Genomic DNA, 19,712 nt, shown 5'->3' with positions numbered 1-19,712 from the left:
GAAAAGCATTATCCTTATTCCATTGTTATGTGATACTCCAGGGAAAATATAGACCACCCTGAACATATATTTATGTTAAGGTTAATCCAGAGTTGTTGATAACTTACAAAGTCATTATTTTAGATATTTGTGGACATAATGCCAATGTTTTCCTATAGAAGATCTTAAGCATTAATAAACACTCTCTCTTCCCAATGTTAAATTATTTTTAACTTCTGTGTTTAGGATCAGTTACCATCTATAATAAAAATCCCTCCGAGACACAAGACTTGGAGGAAATCAGAAAGATGACTGGCGTGTGTCCTCAATTCAATGTTCAATTTGACATCCTCACGGTGAAGGAAAACCTCAGGCTGTTTGCTAAAATAAAAGGGATTCGGCCACAGGAGGTAGACCGAGAGGTAAAGGAGCATGCCTTGGATTAACAGGGTAAATTTGCCAAGCTAAATCATGACCACAGAATTCCCCTCAGGGATTTACCTACCCGGTCAGGAACAAAATTTAGGCAAAGAGGTCCTAGTGAAAAATACAGATCGACTGCTGTCATGGACGGTTAAAATCGTATAGTCCGCATCATCTTGGATTTTAAGTGTTGTGTGTTTTCTTGCGTAGGTACAAAGGATTTTATTAGAATTGGACATACAAAACATTCAGGACAACCTCGCTGAACATTTAAGTGAAGGACAGAAAAGAAAGCTGACCTTTGGGATTGCCATTTTAGGAGATCCTCAAGTAAGTGTGGCGATGCGTGCCGTGGAATGTGGACTGAATATTAGTAAAAAGTCGGGGTCTCATTTGACCCCTAAAAGTAGCAGAGGTGTCATTGTAATGTGTCAAGAGAGACTCCGCTGGTAAACTACGATTGCAAGCATTCTGGGACATAAACGCTGGGTAGTTATTATTATTTGCTATTTACTGTTCTCCATGCTACCATGTGGAAATAGTTACTGCGGGAGAGAGAGATTTTATACGTTGTCATCCTCTGTAGATTTTGCTCTTAGATGAGCCAACTGCTGGGTTGGATCCCTTTTCAAGGCATCGAATGTGGAGCTTCCTCAAGGAGCACAAAGCAGGCCGTGTGATCCTCTTGAGTACCAATCTCATGGATGAGGCTGACATCCTGGCTGGTAATTGTTGGTGTTATCTCAGTATTACGATAAAGAATTGGGGAAATGTGTATCTCCAGGGCAAGCATTGTGCTCCCGTGACCTCGGCGAACCTTCCGTGTCATGGCCGTCTGGGGAGTCTAATACCCTATAGAACTCCACACCGACTGGATTATGACCGCTCATGAAAAAAACCGTGATTGTTTTAGCTTTCAATGAGTCTAAACGTTGAAATCAACATATGTGGGGTTGAAACATATCCACTTATTGTTTGGCCTCCAGAATAGAAAATGGGCCACTGTAATTTCTGGGAATTTTTTTTTTCAAGAATTATTGGAGGGCGCAGACATAGACTAGAATTCAGAATTTCATTTTAAATGCATCAATTTTAATGGGTATTTCAAATTTTTAAAGGCGCATTCAATATATTCATTTCCTGTGGAACACTTTTCCTTTGGAAATCTGAGCTTTGGTTCCTCACCTGTATTTTCTAGTGAGGGAAAAAATGACTCCCAACATCCTTTCTTTCTTGCTTCTTTTTAATCAGATAGAAAAGTGATCATGTCCAATGGGAGACTGAAGTGTGCAGGATCTTCCATCTTTTTGAAGAGAAAATGGGGTCTTGGATATCACTTAAGGTAAAGACCTTGGGGGTAGATTGGATGTACGCATATCTATGTTTTCAATGCTGTTATATCAAAAAGGCAGACCATTATGAGGGCCAACTGTCCTTGTGCTCCATATTTGCCAAACTAGTGACTAGTGCTCCCCGAATGTTTTTCCTGTCTCCTTGTATCTCCAGTAATGCTAATGATATGCAAAATTGCAAGATTATAAGCCCAGGCTGACAGCTCCCAAGAGGGCTGGGCCACTTTCCAGGTACCTGCTCTGTGCATCCTAAAGGCATCTTCAGCCTCTGTCTTCTTCCCACCCTCCACTTCCCCCCCGGCTGATTCATACAATCCTGGAACATAGTTTCATTCTTTCATTGGGCACAAAATGAAATAGTTTCAGAAGCTAGTATCAAACGTGGGAATAAATCTGGTGGCAGAGAGGAAGAGTACCATGTCTAACCAGAAAGTGTGTCTAGGTAAAAAGAATTAAAAAAAAAAAAAAAAAAAAACCCAAACCTAAAAACCTTATGCCCAAACAAAACACACACATAGGCCAAACCTCTCTGTTAGTCACTAATTCCCGATACCTGCACAGTCTGGTGTAGTAATTATTTTCCCTAAGCAATTCCTTCTGCCTAATGTTCTCACCTGTCTCTGCTTTTCTTCCTACTGGAAGTAAAGTTTCAATTACAGCATGTATTTGTTTGTCTATCTGTAGTTGTTCTGAATTTATACACCTTCTCTGTATAGGTCATAAGACTTGTCAAACTGATGGTATTATTATTATTATTATTATTATTACTTCTGTTGTGATTATTATTATTTTACTCATTTCGTTTGTCCCCTAAAGCCAAGTAAAGCGGTACTCAAAGGCTAGGTATTCAATAAAAGCTCTTCTTTTGTGACAGCAGTAGAGAAAACACAAATCAATGATCTTTTCTTTTAAATATTAGTTTGTACAGAAATGAAATATGTGATCCAGAAAAAATAACATCCTTCATTAATCATTACATCCCTGATGCTAAATTAAAAACAGAAAACAAAGAAAAGCTTGTGTATACCTTGCCTGTGGAAAGGACAAATAAATTTCCAGGTAACTTTAGTACGATTATAGTGGAATGAAATTTGGGAACAAGTCTTTACCCCATTCTTACAGTTTTCATTATTTAAGTGGATTTGGATTTGGTTTCTCTGAAAAGCAGAACTCGAGATGAAGACTTTAGTGCAATATGTTTGGTAATTGATGTCTAGAAACACCAGCAGGAAATGGGACATGAGAGAGGGAATGGAAGGAAGCTAGGGAAGTTTGCATTATTGAGTAGGTGTTTGCAATAAGAATGTGAGATATAATATCACTGGCATAAATAAATGAATCGACGAGCAAGGGCCTCGGAGTTATGTCACCAGAGGGGTGACAAAGCTGAGGTGTTTATTCACCGCTCCCTATCCTTCATCAGTGAAGGGTTGCTTCCAGGAGCATTACGTTTCTAACCCATATGGCTTGTGCTCAACATGAGCTCAACATACTTCAGAACCCAGAAAAAAATGCCATCAGACAGGTGTTAATAAGCAGATTTACTGCGTCTAAGTGAGTACAGAAGAGATAGGGGTGGGGGCATCGGGGTGTCTGCTATCGATTCCCTTTTGTATTTTAATTTCATTGTGCATAGATTTACTTTGCAGGAAGAAAAAAAACCCCGTAGTTTATTTGTTCCACAAAAGTGTTCCCCCTGGGTTCTGTGTGTTGGGTAGCAGTCCCAACCTAGGATTTGTTCCATAAGTAATTCTAATAATCGCTAACTCTTTCTGCAACGTTTACGGCGGGTCAGGCACTATTCTACTAGTTTTGGACATATCAACTATTGAGTCCTCACAACTATTCTATGAGGTGGGTGCTAGAGTTTTCCCTGTCTTAACAATGAGGAGATATATCTCAGTCTTTTTTTATTTAAGCAGCTTCCCTTTTGTTTAAACATTTAGCTTATTAAAGGTTTAACTCTCTGCGGGGCTGATTTAAACAGACTCATTTGGGTGACTGGATCTTATTAAGCAAATACTCAGGAATTCAGATTTAGTCTCACCTCCCAGATAAGGCAGCTCTCTGTGTCCTTGTAGGAGCTGGAAGATGATGTTCTCACGTCCCCAGGCTGTACTATGTTATTCTGTTCTGGGACTAACGTCCAGTGAGATACAACTAACCTACCTTCTGTTTTGGTTGGGGAAGGAGAAGAGTGAGTTATGTGCTGACCCCACCATGAGAACATGTCACACCAGAGTCCCCGGCCTCTGCAAGTCCAATGGCACACATATGTCCTGTACAAAATATGGAAGAGATAAATAATACATATTTATTGGGAACTACTAAAGAAGAGACACTTCTCAAGGCACTAGTGATGCAGAATTAAATAAGACATAGGAGTCCCTACCCTCACAGAGCCTACATTCCATTGGATGGGGAGAAGTGGACACACACAATAAGCCAAGCTATGTTACAATTTTATAATACAATAAGAAACAAGGCCATATGGGTTACAAAGATGACGAATGTCAGTCTGGGGTTTATACAGTGTCAGAAGTCCCAAAGAAGAAAATGATCAAAAGCATTCCAAGCAGAGGAGGGAAAGAGATGTTGGAGTGCAGTGAGTGCAGGAGGACACTGGCAACTGGGGATGGGTAGGGTTGTAGGGGTAGATAGAGGCTCACTCATATAGAGCTTTAGAGGTTGTCATGTGGTGTTTGAATTTTATTTTAAATGTACTGAAAAACCACTGGAAGTCGTTAAATGGGGGATTGATGTGATGTGACTTATATTTTCATTCTCGGGCTATACAAGAGCACTCTGGATATAGAGGAAGAAGAGTAGACATTGGGAGACCAGCCATGTGACGGGTGAAAGATGATGATCATTGGGCTACCATGGTACTGGTTGAAAGACGGATAAAAGTCGGTGGATTTGAAACACACATATATTTTAAGTTTATTTACTTATTTATTTTGAGAGAGAGAGAGAGACAGCATGAGCAGGACAGGGCCAGAGAGAGAGGGAGAGAGAGGATCCCAAACAGGCTTTGCACTATCAACGCTTGAACTTAGGAAGTGTGAGGCCATGACCTGAGCCAAGACCAAGAGTCAGGCACCCCTGAAACATATTTTGAGATAAAGTCAAAGAATCTGGATGTTGGCCAGTCTGTGGAGCATGAGGAAAAGTGAAAAATCCAACAGGACTTCTAGAATTTTGGTTTGAATCACCAGGTGGAAGGTGGTGTCATTTATTGTCAAATGAGGAGAGAGACAGTTGGATAGGATGAGAAGGAGGAATTGACGTTCTGTTGTAGCCAGTTTGCTTTGAGATGCTTTTAGACTTCAAAGGGGAGAGGTCAAGTGACTATACATTTGATTATAGGATATTGGACATCAGAGAACACTCAAAGTAAGAATTGAACTTGCGAATCATTAGCATACAGATGGATTTAATGCAAAGGGATTGGATTTGAGTGTATGGAAAGAGAAGGTGACCTCGGACTGAGCCCTCAGGACAGAGTAGAGGAAGAGTCAGAGAATGGTGGAAATCAAGAGCCCCCCCCCCACCATGAACTTGAAGGAAAAACAAAAGAATATGTACATTTTTACTAACTCAAAGGGAACAATGTTTGTAGAAAGAGGAAGTAGTCAACAGCTGTGAATGTCACTGAGCTGGACCAAGACAGAGACAGAGAAAGAGATGGAGCAGGGAGAGTTAAAAGAATTTTTTAACAAAGCTTTTGTCCATTGACTTTAAAACGTGGAGTCGCTGATGGCCTTGGAAAGAACAGCTTCTGTGGAAGGATAGGGGTAGCATTTGGATTTGAGGAGTTCAGTTCAATAGGATGTGACAAACTGAAGGTGGTAGACAAATCTTTGAGCCATGGGTACACGTGTGTGGTGGGGGTGGGGGAGTGGAAGGGGATTAGGTTTTTGTTGTTGTTGTTACTTGTCTTTATTTACTGGATGACTTTACAGCATTATGCTTGCTGTTTGAGATGGCCCAGTAGATGTAGGAGAAATTGATGATACAGGCCAGAGAAAGGGAGACAATTGCTTTAGGAAGTCTTCAAGATGCCCGAATGGGATGGAATTGGGAACACAAGTCAAAGAGGTAGCCTTGGTGGGAACAGCTATACGTCTTCCACCCATACAGAATGAAGACCCAGAATATGGGCAGAAATACACATTGATTTGTGGTGTAGAGGGGAGAAGATAATGTTCTTTCTGATTGCTTGTATTTCTTCAAAGAAGTATTCTGGAATTCATGAACTGAGAATGGAAGGTAGAGTATAGATGGTTTGAAGATAGAGGGGAAAGTTCTGACATACTCATTTCAGAGAACATTCTAATAAAATGTTGTTTTTGCTTACTGTGATAATCCAAAGACATATATTTTCTGAACAACATTCTGGATCATCTCCTAAATAAGCATTAGTTTACTGGGTTTTGTTATCAATGTGGTATTTAAAATGTATATATTCCCATCTGTTGCCTTAGACCTTTTCAGTGATCTTGATAAGTGTTCTGACCAGGGTGTGATGAGTTATGACGTTTCCACATCAACTCTGAGTGACGTCTTCATGAAACTGGAAGGAAAACCAACTATCGAACAAGGTAGATTCGTTGTATAAATAACAGAAACTCAGTTTCCAAATAATCATGTATTCATTTAGTATTTGATAATGTCTTATGCATGATTTACACTAAAGAATGTGAATAATTCCACATTTGACTCCGCTGTTTGGGAAAGGCTGTCATTATTTTCTAACATCACTACTAGGACTGAACACAGCTCCCTTCTTTGCGGACAACTTGCTTCCCATGTCAGCAGTTTTCCCCCATCCCCCAGACGCTCGCTGCTTCTTGGATATGTTGAGGATGTGAAAGTGTCTTGACCAAGGTCATGAAGTCTGAACAGATGTCTCCCCAAAATTGTTCTTAGCTTGTCCGTGTACAGAATTCCACCAAGGTCTTAATGGGGAAAAAGCTAGGATCATCTCCTATGTATTTTGATGGGTGATAATAATAAAAGCAGTCATTTATGGAGATGCTATGCCAGAAAATTGGATCAATGTGTGGATATAGTGCATTAGCTTTCTACAATAGCCTTTCCCCCAAAAAATGCGATTGGCATCATTTTACATAGGAGAAAACTACACGTAAGAGCACTTGAGTGATTGGGTCCCAAATAATGATACTTCTTAGTCAACATGTAGGCATCAATGATTGGTTATTTCTATGGAGAATATTTCTTGAGATCCCTCAGAATATTGTTACAAATGGAACCTTCTATGCCTTATCAAAGGCTTGGCATAATGAGGTCAGCCTTTACCGAATGCTTTTTTGGGTATGAATTTAGTTATATTTTATCACTCAGTTCATTGAATGTGGATGTCATAAATATAATTCGTTTCTTATATTGTTTCCTTTGTAACTATCATAAAACAATTTTTAATGTTACTAAAAAGAGAAAACTGTGATGCCCAAGGATGGCATTAATCATGTGTTGTGTGTGTGTGTGTGTGTGTGTGTGTGTGTGTGTGCGTGTGTGTAGATTTTGAACAAGCAGAGGTGATAAGAGACACAGAAAGCCTACATGACATAGAGCCAGCTTGGTCTTCTCTCCCTGAAACGCGGAAGAATATGAGCGACTTGGGCCTCTGGAAAATGCAGATTTGCGCAATAGCACGGCTCCGTTTCTTGAAGTTAAAACATGGAAAGAAAGAGCTTTTGACCTTGTGAGTATCAGAGTACCGCAGTTTTGTTAGTGAGTTTCAAGAGAGGGTTGAGTCAGAAGAGAATTTAAAACTAGAATATGGTACCCAACATTCCTGCCAGAAAATGGATAAATACAACATTTCATTTTACTGACAGCAGTAGAAATGCCTGCATGGCAGCACTCGATTGGCCTTATACATAGGTCTGTTTAATTTTCATGGTTTGACAGCCTGGTGTTTATACAGCAACACCTTTTTGTACTGTGAGGCATGCTAAGGTCTGACTTTCAAAGTTTTAGCGGCCGTAATCATGGCTGGCATAGAGTTGGCACCCAACAAATATTTGTGGAATATCTGGCGGCAAATGAAATTGCTACAGATACATGGTTATTTTTTCTTTATTGGTAGACTCTTGGTATTTGGAATTGCAGTGTTCCCGCTGGTTGTGGAAAAGATACTTTATGCCATATTATTTCAAAAGAGTGATTGGGAATTTAAACCTGAGCTGTATTTCCTCTCTCCTGGACAACCCCCCGAAGACCCTCGTACCAGCTTGTTGATCATCAATAACACAGGTGAAGAGAAACACAAGACTTTAATCCAGAACTGAGTTATTTTTATGGAGAGGGGAAAAACACCAAATCGTAAGACAAGAAAATGTGCACTTAGACTTCATTTATAGAAAACAGCTGAGGAACTATGCATATTTGCTCTGATTTTGGAGATGATAGTGATGGTGGGATAAGACAGAAAGAATGTGGGTCACTAGTTAACCTAGTTCAAGAAGAACTACCTGCCTCCCCGACTGCCCCAAGCTATTATGTGAGAGGGAAATAAACTTATGTATTGATTGAACTACTCTATTTGAAATCTCTTCGTTGCAGCAGCCTAACCTGTTCCATAAATATTATACACACTGATTGACATGAAAAGAAACACTTTTATACCCTATGCCCCTCCAATAGGATCTAGGAAGATTCCTGAAGACGGCTTGGTACCCAGGCTCTTATTTATTCTAAATTATGGGTAATTGGTTTTGTCTAACTTCTTATTTAACTTTGAGGAAGCTTTTGTTTCTGCCTAAGATGTCAAACACACACACACACACACACACACACACACACACACACACACACACACACTCAGCATAGGAGTCCTCTCTTGATGAGTAACCCAGTCCATTCCAATATTCATATATGTCTGTGACCTGGGGTTATAGGTTCTCCTCTTTAAACAAAGGTGGCCTTTTAATTTCTGTTTCTCATTCTCTTTTCAATTTTGGTTTTAGAAAGTAAATTTTATTCACTCTGCTGCCTTAAAATGGGAAGTCTTGCTACTGGTGTATATTTTATTTCTAAGATCCAGAAATTTTCAGGCTACGACTGCCAGCCTATTCATTTTTGTCTTTCAGCCTATTGTTATCTCGTGTGTAAAGCTTCCTCTCCAGTTGTTCTAAGAGCAATATACTTGGATTAACTTGTTTTATTTTCCTTCCCTGGACTCAGTTGTGAGGTGTTTTGTGATTTAAGTTTGAGGCTTCTATGCCTTCTTGTTCCTCTTTTCTCAAAATACGATGCTTCTTGGTAAGATGTTCATCTTTAAATCAAAGAAGCCCTGTTTGCCTAAGTGAATGTGGGTAACCGTTAAGGTTTCCTTCCTCAGGTGACTATGGAAATGGAGTGTTACACTCTCAGGATGCATGGAAAGCTTATTTTCTATGTACACGTTTCCTTTCCCACCTGGTGGGAATCCTAATTCATCTGGGGCTTGACCCAGATGAATTTTCTGATCCCAGAACGCCTTCTGAGTCCCAGTGTGAACTCCATTTCAAAGTCCAAATGAGCAAAAAATGAGAGTCCCCCCCTTTTTTCTTTTTCCATTCCATCCTGTCCTTTTAATTGTCTGGAGTTACTTTCAATCTTGCCCTGCGGTTTTCCCCAAATAGTATCTCTTAACAAGTAAATCTGGGGACTTGTCTCCTGGGGACAGCTGCTCCGTGTGGAACATGGGAGAGGACTGTGGGCACTTTGTTTCAGGTGGGGTTGACCGGTTAATGAGCATGACTGTGGCTTCAGAGACCACTTTGCCCCCTTGAATTTGTCCACTCTGAGTTTAGATATCCTGGAAATTGGTGTTTCCTTTATAGTGGAAATAGGCTGTGGGTTTTTCTCTGTCAAACAAATCTCATCTGCTTTCTTCTTTAGGGGCATATTAAAAACTTTGGTCTGATAGTGGCACTCTTTTCATTTCTGACATATATATATATATATATATATATACACACACATATATATAATTTTATTTTTATTTATTTATTAAAAGCATATTAACGTATTTTATATTTATACATATTTAATATATATTAATATATTATATAAAATAGATCTTAATTTATATAATTTAAAATATAATATGTACTCCTGAAATATGTAATATATATATATAGGTAATAGATATGTACATAAAATATACGTATATGTTAACATACACATAGTATATATTTACTTTTCTGTTTTTTGAAGAATAAGGCAGAGAGGGAAGTATTATTATTATTATTGGCCATTTTAGGCTGGCTCATCTGAAGTACTGATTGTATTTCCACAAATTATTGAGTTCAAGTGTATTTTTTTTTAGCCAAGGGTCATAAAATAATCTTGTTTTAATAGTTACATGTTAACTCGCCCTAAAAAGAATTGTAAAGCTAAGTCATCGCAGCACAAGATTTGATAAATAGGAAACGGTAGAGTGGGCTAATCTTATTATCGTGATGCCCAAAGAGACATGCCTTCACATAATGTTGTGTACGTATTGACTTTAAACTGTGTTGTGGTTTATTTGAAAGACTTGACATGTATGTTCTTGTGTTCTGTGGGCTTCTGTTATTGATTTCATACTAGAGTCAAACATTGAAGATTTTATACAGTCACTGAAGCATCAGAATATACTTTTGGAAGTAGATGACTTTGCAAACAGAAATGGCACTGGTGACCTGTCATACAATGGAGCTATCATAGTTTCTGGTAAACAAAAGGTATGTTTGCTTCTTGTCTCTTGCTTTTACTTTTATGAAAAAAAAAGACAAAAACGAAGCACTACATTTTTAACTGTTTTAAAAACGGCATCAACCCAGCTAGTACACTCAACTTGATTTAAAAGCATTTGGGGATCATTACTGAATAAACTGTGAAATGTAAGTGAGCTTTTGTAAAACATTTCCTATCTTAACTTTGGAATTAGATGATTTCTACATATGAAAGTAGCTAAATGTAATTGCATTATTCGGATTCAATAAAATGTTAGACCTTATAATCACCAACCATGACTTTAAGGAATCCCATTCAATGCCTAACTACCCTAAAGATGTTTTTATGTACAGTTGACCCTTAAACAACATGGGTGTTAGGGGCGCCAAGCCCCTGCACAATCAAATATCCATGTATAACTTTTGACTCCCTAAAAATTTATCTCCTTAGAGCCTACTGTTGACCGGAGCCTAACTGATAAGATAAATAGTCGATTAGCACATACTTTGTGTGTTCTATGTATTATATACTGTGTTCTCGCAATAAGGTAAGCTAGAGAAAAGACAATGTTACTCAGAAAGTCATAAGGGAGAGAAAACACACTGACACTACTGTATTATATTTATCGGAAAAAAATTCTCGTGCAAGTGAACTGTGTAGGTTAAACCCGTGTCATTCAAGGGTCAACCGTATTGAGAATATTAATATGAAAGCGTTTTTGTTGTTCTTTAGTGATTTGGAATTAGCGTTACTTTGTCTTTGTTTTATTCAAAGGATTATAGATTTTCAGTTGTGTGCAATACCTTGAGGCTGCACTGTTTTCCTATTCTCGTGAATATTGTTAGCAACGGACTACTTCGAATGTTTAATTCTACACAAAATATTCGAATTGAGAGAAGCCCATATCCTTTTGTAAGTATTGGATTTACTCATTCTGAACAATTAGGAATTTGGCAAGCAACCAGTGTGTTCCCTCTTTAGCTTTTAGATATTCATAATTGTTAATCCTAAGGTGGGTTTTTTTTGTCCTAACATTTTAAACATCGTATCTAACAAAATAACAATTTGTTTTCTTGTTATTATCAGGGAGTGCTCATGGGGGACCTTTTCAAGACTTTGTCATAGTCTAGAGAATCTCCTGCAAAGATACAGATTTGATTGCAGAAGTGTATTGGAGAGAGTGTGAGTGAGGGTGTGTGTGTGTGTGTGTGTGTGTGTGTACGCTAAATCGGAAATCAAGAACACTTTTAAGACAGCTTTAGAATCTTGCAAATCTCATATAATTTGTTGGTGGACCCCCATTGACTAAATGGATAGTAGCTGGATCTGAAGGAGAATCAACCAGTTCTTGGGCTATCTGCCTCCTGATTAATTCCTTCGTCAACCCGTAGTTGCTCTGCATCCCAGGGGTATCTGATGTGCACAGGCTACATTTCCGCGGCTCCTTGTCAGTTGGCCATAGCCTGGATTTGGACAATAGGAAGCAGTAGTGGGAGAGCAAGAGGGCCCTGCAGCAGGGGGTCCAGTCTCCAGTCACATTGCTTCCTTCCTTTGCCCCTCCAGCCCAGAAGTGACGGTGTCTTCTTGCTTTATCATCCTTGTTGGCTTCTCTGCTCTGTCCACCCATGTAACCAGTGCATGATTGTTTTCTTTCTAAGTACTGAAGGTGGTAATGGTTTTCTGGTCAGACTTTGATACTCAAGAGGGATCTCTTAAGAGCTGACTCAAACTATTTCAAGCCAGGAGACTGGAAGCACAAAAAACAGGATTCGAAATGGAGCCACCGATCAGTCGGTTAAACATCTGACTCTTGATTTCGGCTCAGGTCATGATCTCACAGTTGTAAGATCGAGCCCCGGGTGCTCTGGATGTAGAGCCTGCTTGAGATTCTCTCTCTCCCTCTCTCTCTGCCCATCCCCCAACCGCTTCTGCTCTTTATCTCTCTCTCAAAAAAAAAAAAATGGAGCCATCAAAAGGGGAAGCCCATTTTGTGACAAAGGGGTTGAATTCAGTTTTGGCTTCTCTGCGTTAGTGGTGCTGGGGGTACGTGCAAAGAGAAGATGGACAGAATATACTTGAGAGGCCAGCGATGGACACATGCATCTATGAGTGAAGCCACCACTAACTGTGAGAGCCAGCACAGTGCAAGAGTAGGGTGGTCTGAAGGGAACACTCCAGAAAGTAGAATCAACTGGCAGTAGAAAGAGATAGATGTTATCCCCTCTTGATCTTTTAGTTTCTAAATGTCATTACTTGTTTATTCAGGATCAGAATAGACAAGGCCCCAAGGTTCCTCTCCTAGGCCTCCCCAGCGGCACATACCTTTCTTCTCTCGGCCGTTCTTATGAAAACAGTGAGGCATTTTCCCACCTGGTGAAATATTTGAACGGATGGGCAAAGCCCCTCAAGCCTTAAGTAAAGTGGAGAGTGGTAGAATTATTTTGAGTTAGCCTACCGTACCGCTGAACTGAATTATACCCAAGAGGCAGGCCTGTACCCTGCCTGAGCATAGACCCACCCCAGGCAGACACTGGTTTGGGGACGGCAACTCAAAGTTCATCTCCTGGCCCACTGGCTTGGTGGCACGAAGGGCCATCTTCATCTTCAGAATACATCTGACTAGACGCTGGTGTCTTCACACATCTATCACCGGGTTTGCTGAGAAAGACGTACGACTCAGAACGGAATCATCTGTGTTTCCAGGATCGTAATTCCCAAATGATTATTTTTGGTATCGTGGCCAAACCACATAACATAAAACTCGTCTTCTTAGCCATGTTTAAGTGTATATAGTTCAGTAGTGTTAAGTCTATTTGCATTATTGTGAAACAGATCTCCAGAACTTCTTTGTCTTGCAGAACTAAAACTTCATCCCCATCAAACAAGAGCAGCCCATTTTCCCCTTCCCCCAGGCCCTGCTAATCATCGTCCTCCTTTCTGTTTCTATTAATTTATTGCTACTTTTTGATACCTGATATAAGGACAATCATGTAGCATTTAGTTTTTCGTGACTGGCTTATTCCCTTTAGAGTAATGCCCTCAAAATTCATCCATGTTGTAACATGTGACAAGATGTCCTTCCTTTTAAAGGCTGGATAATATTCCACTGTATGTATATATACCCCATGGTGTTTATTCCTTCTTCTGTTTGATGGACATTTGGGTTACTTCCACGTCTTGGCTATTATGGATAGTGTTGCTATGAACATGTGTGGGCAGATCTCTCTTAGAGACCCCTGCTTTCATTCTTTTCGATGTACACCCTGATGTGGGTCCCGAGTTATATTTTGCTTCTTGTTTTCTTCTAGAAGGTGAAGCCTCACATTAAATGATCGGACATCGTTTCCCCTCCCACCTTCATGCATAGATGTTGCTGAACTAGACATACACTTTTATTTTGATTTTCTAAGACTTCGAAAAGCGTATTCTGGATGATAATTAGCGTTGGTTCCTTTCTTTTTTTTTTTAAACATTCACCAGTTTAAAGTGCCTTTTTTACATTTCAGAATTACGTGTTATTCTGGATTGGGCTGCCAGAAGGTTCCATGTTCTTATTTTGGGTGGTGTGCAGCATGTCCCCTTACATCTCCATGAGCAGTGTCAGCGATTACAAAGTAAGAAAGGGGGGTGGGGGGAACTGCGGGGACTTCAGAAATTGTGTTCTAAATGGTGTGTGTTCAAAATGTTTCCCTGTGAGGAAAACATATAAACATGCATTTAATTTAGATAGTATAGTTAAGCGTTATTTCTATCAAGTCAGAAAGTTTAGTTCCAAAACACAAAGTATCTTTTACTTCAAAATTTCAGGAAAAATGCAATAATTTTACAGGGACTCAAATTAATGTAAACTTTCAAAGGGGATTATTATACGACTTTCGACTGCGTTATTTCCCAAGGAAAAGGAAGAAATCGTTGATATTCACGCTGAGGACCAGATTGAAGACTTATGTCCCCTTTCTACTGTGATAGACACAGATATCTCTTTGAGACCCTGCTTTCAATTCTTTTTGGTGTAGACCCTGAAGTGGGCCCTGAATTATATTTGACTTTATATTTTACAAAGATAAAATTTGTGGTTGTATTTGTATTTGTTCCTGTCTGTGATCCAAAGCAAAACAGTTAAATCAGATTTAGCCAATGGGCCAGGTGAACTTTGAATCACCATCCCTATTCTGAGCCTGGAAGTCCCAGAACATACTTGGGTAATGGGTATTGTCCTTCAGGTCACAGAACAATATCTCTCTTGAAGGAGGCCTATGCTTTGATCAGTATGAGATCTGCTTTTCTATTCATTAGGCATGTGTTAAAGTGGGAATCTAACCTATAAAATAAAACATGTTTTCACAATGGCCGCCATTATGGAATTGGCTCTTTAGACCTCGGGTTCTAAATAGTATGTGCATAATTAAATTATTAGAAGATCTACAATGACTTGATTCCATTTATCTTTAAAATCTCCCCCAGTGTGTTTGTTTTGGGTTTGGATTTCAACTGAATCTGTGTATCTCCTGTTTTCTCATCAGAGGAGAGCTAAGTCCCAGCTATGGATCTCTGGCCTCTACCCTTCTGCCTACTGGTGTGGGCAGGCACTGGTGGATATTAGCCTCTTCGTTTTTCTTCTCCTTTCAATGTATTTAATTTTCTACATTGCAAATATAACGAGCATTTATATCACAAGTCGAATTGTGTTTGCCCTGGTAAGTGACACACCATATAGACAATATCTTATAAATTATAACGCTTGGTATTTTCTATAAGGAAGACATATGCATTTTCATTTTGTCATCAACTAAAACCAAAAAAAAATTCAAAGTGCATGTGCAATAAGACATTTTAAAAGATTTGTAATTTAATTTTTCCCTCGGTTAATACTTCAGGGTTTGACCCTGATACTGTTTGTATTATCTTCAGGCTGTGATTACGCTTGGTTATGCAGCTTCACTGGTCTTCTTGACGTATGTGATATCATTTATTTTTCGCAAGAGGAGAAAAAATAGTGGCCTTTGGTCATTTTGCTTCTTTATCGTAAGTACACGTACAAACCTATTGATAGAGAGAGTTATTTTTTAAACTTTCACTGTCACGTTAGATATGGTCACCTTTGCCTTGAGAAATGGGAAAAAAGTAATACCTTTCGATTGCACTGTAGAAAGGAGAGGAAATGTTACATGTTTCCGAGTCAGTGACCTTCCTGAAGAAGTCACGTACAACCCTTTGATTAGCATTTCTGGAGAACCTTACAGAAGACCGGAAGGGCAAGGTGCTACTATTGAGTTTATGGGTTCTTCAGAATACAGGGCTCCCTGGTGACATTAGAACAAAAAATGGCTTTGTAACATTTGTCGGCGGAAATGGACTGTACTGTCAAATGTCACAGTCCATTTCTACGGGCTTCAAGAAGGTATCCTTGAACCTCAGACGCTAATAATTTCCAAGATTGGAGATGTTTTTGTACCTACGCCAGAGAACTTATTGGTCAATATGAATGAAAGATTACTGAATGCCCAAGATTGCTGAAAATGCGGACAGAATTTTGTCAGCCAAGTTCTAGGATTTCGAAGGGTATCATTTCTCTTTTTTTTCTGTCTTTTTTTAAAATTTTTGACAGAGAGAGAGAGACAGAGCATGAGCGGGGGAGGGGCAGAGAGAGAGGGAGACACAGAATCTGAAACAGGCTCCGGGCTCTGAGCTGTCGGCACAGAGCCCAACGCCGGGCTCGAACTCACAGACCGAGAGATCATGACCTGAGCCGAAGTTGGACGCGCAACCGCCTGAGCCACCCAGGTGCCCCCAAAGGTTATCAGTTCAACAGAATATGAAGGCTTTCCAGACTCGATACACCAGAATCTGCCAGAACAATAGCTCTCACTGCTTGGCTTAGGGAGCGGGGAAGATATAAATAATGAAAGTCTTGTGAAGGCAAATTTCCTTCAAAACATGGTAGAAGGCAAAATAGATTCCGCATTGTCATATAAATTCTTTCGCATAATTTTTCAGCCGCAAGTGAATAAATGAATGAATGAAGAAATTTGACTCTGCTCTTTCTAAGCAAAGTCATGCTAATGCAAATCACCTGTCCTATTAGGATTGTGGAATAACGTGATGGTTAAGACGTTCACACTGTGATATGAACCAACTAGTAAATAAAGGGCTATAGCAGATAATTGAACACGCAGCTCTAAAACACTGTTTTTCAAATAGAAATATATTTACATATGATTGGGTGGCTTTTTCCTTTGCTGCCAACTATTTTTTAATTATTACAGAGTAAAATTAGATGAGGCAGTATTGCAGAGGCAAAGTAAATTTTGGAAAATAAAGATTTCTTTGTCCAAGATGTAAAAAATATATATATACTCTAGTATTCCAGTATAATACAGGTTTATACTTTCTGATTATTTTCCCTTTTCCTTTCTCATCTGTATCTCTTTCAGTGTGTTGGTCTCTAACATTTTATTTTTCTATCAGTGAAAAGAAGCTACATACTTATGGAATATTGGAAAGTCAGATTTAAAAAAAAATTCATTATCTGGTATCATTCGCCTCATTTTATAGAGGAGGAAAAATGAGTCGCTTGTTTCCAGGTCACACACAAACTATTGGCGACTCAAGAATAAAATTGACGCCTCCAACCTCACGCACATCATTACACATGTCACAAGGTATGAGGTAGCAGCAAGGTTGACAATATTAATTTAAAGTCTGTTCTGATCAGCATCTTGATTTGGGCGTAACTCTTTGATTTGCCATGCACCGTCCATCTTCGCACAGACCTCAAGCTGTTTTGCAATACCTTTGTGCCTGGTACAAAGAACTTATCATTTCATTCGAAATATGTGTTGAGGCAACGTGTGTTGCGAGGACCGATCTTGCACGACGCAGTTAGTATCCATTTAAACCACGCCAGGTCATTCATTATCACTCACAGATCACATATAGAAACGTATCGGACGATGGGGAGTGCAGCTGTCCTTTTGTGATCTTGGGTGCATTTGCAAGGACAGTGTAGGCGAGGCCTCTCCATCACTGAGTGAAGCCACAGTCAGCTGTCAATTTGTTTCTGGAGTCCAGTGGATTCTCATAGCCCACAGGGTGTGGTACCTCATGGGTATCTTAGGTCCCTGTCTAATAAGGAAGCACCTGTCAGCCCATGATGGTGCCCATGATGTCAGCCCAAGAAGAGAGGTAACCTCTCTTCTTGGCACACTGAGTCTTAGCTTATTGGTTGTAAAATGAGAAAATTTTGGGGGCGCCTGGGTGGCGCAGTCGGTTAAGCATCCGACTTCAGCCAGGTCACGATCTCGTGGTCCGGGAGTTCGAGCCCCGCGTCAGGCCTGGAGCCTGTTTCCGATTCTGTGTCTCCCTCTCTCTCTGCCCCTCCCCCGTTCATGCTCTGTCTCTCTCTGTCCCAAAAATAAATAAACGTTGAAAAAAAAAATTTTTTAAAAAAGAGAAAATTTTTTTGAATTTGCCATCTAAAATGCTTATTGTGCTCCTACTGAACCCTTGATTACAACTTCTTTAGTTGTATTCCCAATTGTTTTTTATGTGCAGATTATCCATTCCCCCCAAACTCTAAATTCACTGAGTAGCCATTCAACATTCCCTTATGTAACCCACTAAACAGTATCGTTTTCTGACATAAAGACTTAGGCATCACACACACATAGGGTTTTGAATTCCGACTTTGTCACTGACTGACTGTGTGGTCTTGGGGATGTTAGTTATGGTCTCCAAACCCTGGATTTCCCATACAAGGAAGGGATAGCAAGAATGACCACATTATGGTGTTGTGAGCATTAAAACAAACAACGCATGCCAGGTTCTTAATGCCTGGGGTTTGTGTGATATTCAGCGAATTTAATAGCTACAACTTTTACTATTTTTATGATAATTCTCACACTAATAAGATCCAGAAAAGGTTCAAAAATAGTGCTCAATACAACTGTGGACTAATAAACTGATCCTTAAAACAGAACAATGAAAAATCATCTTTATCCCTCATCCCACATTTACCAGTATTTTGAAAGCAAATAAGTCCATTGTAATCAAAATACAGAGTCTCAAAATCAATCAGTGTAATCAAAATGCAGATAAAATTATCTGTTTGGAATGAGGCATAAATGGAGCAGGAATGACATTGAGAAAGCATTAGTCTAGGTAGGAGGCAGTATGGACTTTTTAAAATAACTACCCATAGGGGACCCTGGGTGGCTCAGTCGGTTAAGCATCAGACTTCAGCTCAGGTCATGACCTGACAGCTCAGGTCTCAAGACTCGTGAGTTTGCGCCCCGCGTCGGGCTCTGTGCTGACAGCTCGGAGCCTGGAGCCTGCTTTGGATTCTGTGTCTTCCTCTCTCTCTGCCCCTCCCCAACTCACACTCTGTCTCTCTCTCCTTCAAAAATAAACAAAACATTACAAAAACTTTTTTAAATAAAAAAATAAAACAAAGTAACTACCCATATAGCTTCTCATCTTATGCAGGTTTTTATACATTCACAATATTGTTACCTTAGCTGTAAAAGGGTGATTTCTCTCTTTAGCTTATTGTCTTAGACTGCACTTAATGCACTCTTAGGAAGTCTTTGCCTTAATCTCCAGGTTTTTATGTAAAATGTTTCTGTTGGGGAGCTCACAGTCACGTTTATTCTCATTAACTAAAACCCCTCCCTTCCCTTCTCCATCTGAAAGTGGTAAATCTGTATGTGGGGAAATTCTGATATAGATGATAACATTTACATTTTAAATATTTTCCCCAATATCAATGGACTGTATATGTCTGACCTGCAATATATCTTCACTTGCCTTGTAGACCTCAACCATTATGTTTGACACCCTTGTAATGAATCACTTCAACTTACCTGTCTTGATTTCCAGCATGATATTAATTCCCTCATCCACCATGGGTGAATTTCTAGCTTTTTTGGCAGAGGTAAGAAATATTAACCGTTAATATGTCATTAATTTTGAATATGCAGCCTATTAAAGTGCTTTGCCCCAATTCCGTAAAGACAGAACGCAGGCTAGTGGTTTCCTGGGGTTGGGTTGGATTGGGAATGGGGTTTGATAGCAAATGCAAATGAGGTATCTCTTTGGGGTGATGAAAATGTTACTAAGGTGAATTGTGGTGATGCTCTCCCAACTCTGTAAATTTACTGAAAATCCTTGAATTGTATACTTAAAATGGGTGAATTTCCTGGCATGAAAAATTAACCTCAATAAAGTTTT

At 39.5% G+C, this 19,712-nt stretch overlaps 1 protein-coding gene across 5 annotated transcripts in view; it reads left to right on the top strand.

Moving 5' to 3' along the window:
* Positions 1–19,712, top strand: part of ABCA6 (ATP binding cassette subfamily A member 6) — a 74,711-nt gene that overhangs the window by 39,479 nt on the left and 15,520 nt on the right. For all 5 annotated transcript variants that reach the window (XR_007146653.1, XM_047831687.1, XM_047831688.1 and 2 more), the window contains 14 exons: positions 226–401; positions 613–732; positions 989–1,127; positions 1,654–1,744; positions 2,674–2,813; positions 6,242–6,358; positions 7,299–7,482; positions 7,870–8,036; positions 10,359–10,492; positions 11,259–11,396; positions 13,991–14,098; positions 15,008–15,181; positions 15,396–15,509; positions 19,297–19,416. Coding sequence is in view for 4 of the 5 variants with exons in the window: in XM_047831687.1 (XP_047687643.1) it covers positions 226–401; positions 613–732; positions 989–1,127; positions 1,654–1,744; positions 2,674–2,813; positions 6,242–6,358; positions 7,299–7,482; positions 7,870–8,036; positions 10,359–10,492; positions 11,259–11,396; positions 13,991–14,098; positions 15,008–15,181; positions 15,396–15,509; positions 19,297–19,416 (1,922 nt within the window). In the remaining variant the exon portion in view is untranslated. The remainder of the gene's footprint in view (positions 1–225; positions 402–612; positions 733–988; positions 1,128–1,653; positions 1,745–2,673; positions 2,814–6,241; positions 6,359–7,298; positions 7,483–7,869; positions 8,037–10,358; positions 10,493–11,258; positions 11,397–13,990; positions 14,099–15,007; positions 15,182–15,395; positions 15,510–19,296; positions 19,417–19,712) is intronic.

The sequence above is a fragment of the Prionailurus viverrinus genome, chromosome E1 (genome assembly GCF_022837055.1).
Source record: "Prionailurus viverrinus isolate Anna chromosome E1, UM_Priviv_1.0, whole genome shotgun sequence".
Lineage (NCBI taxonomy): Eukaryota > Metazoa > Chordata > Mammalia > Carnivora > Felidae > Prionailurus > Prionailurus viverrinus.
This window is presented reverse-complemented; position numbering and strand designations above follow the sequence as displayed.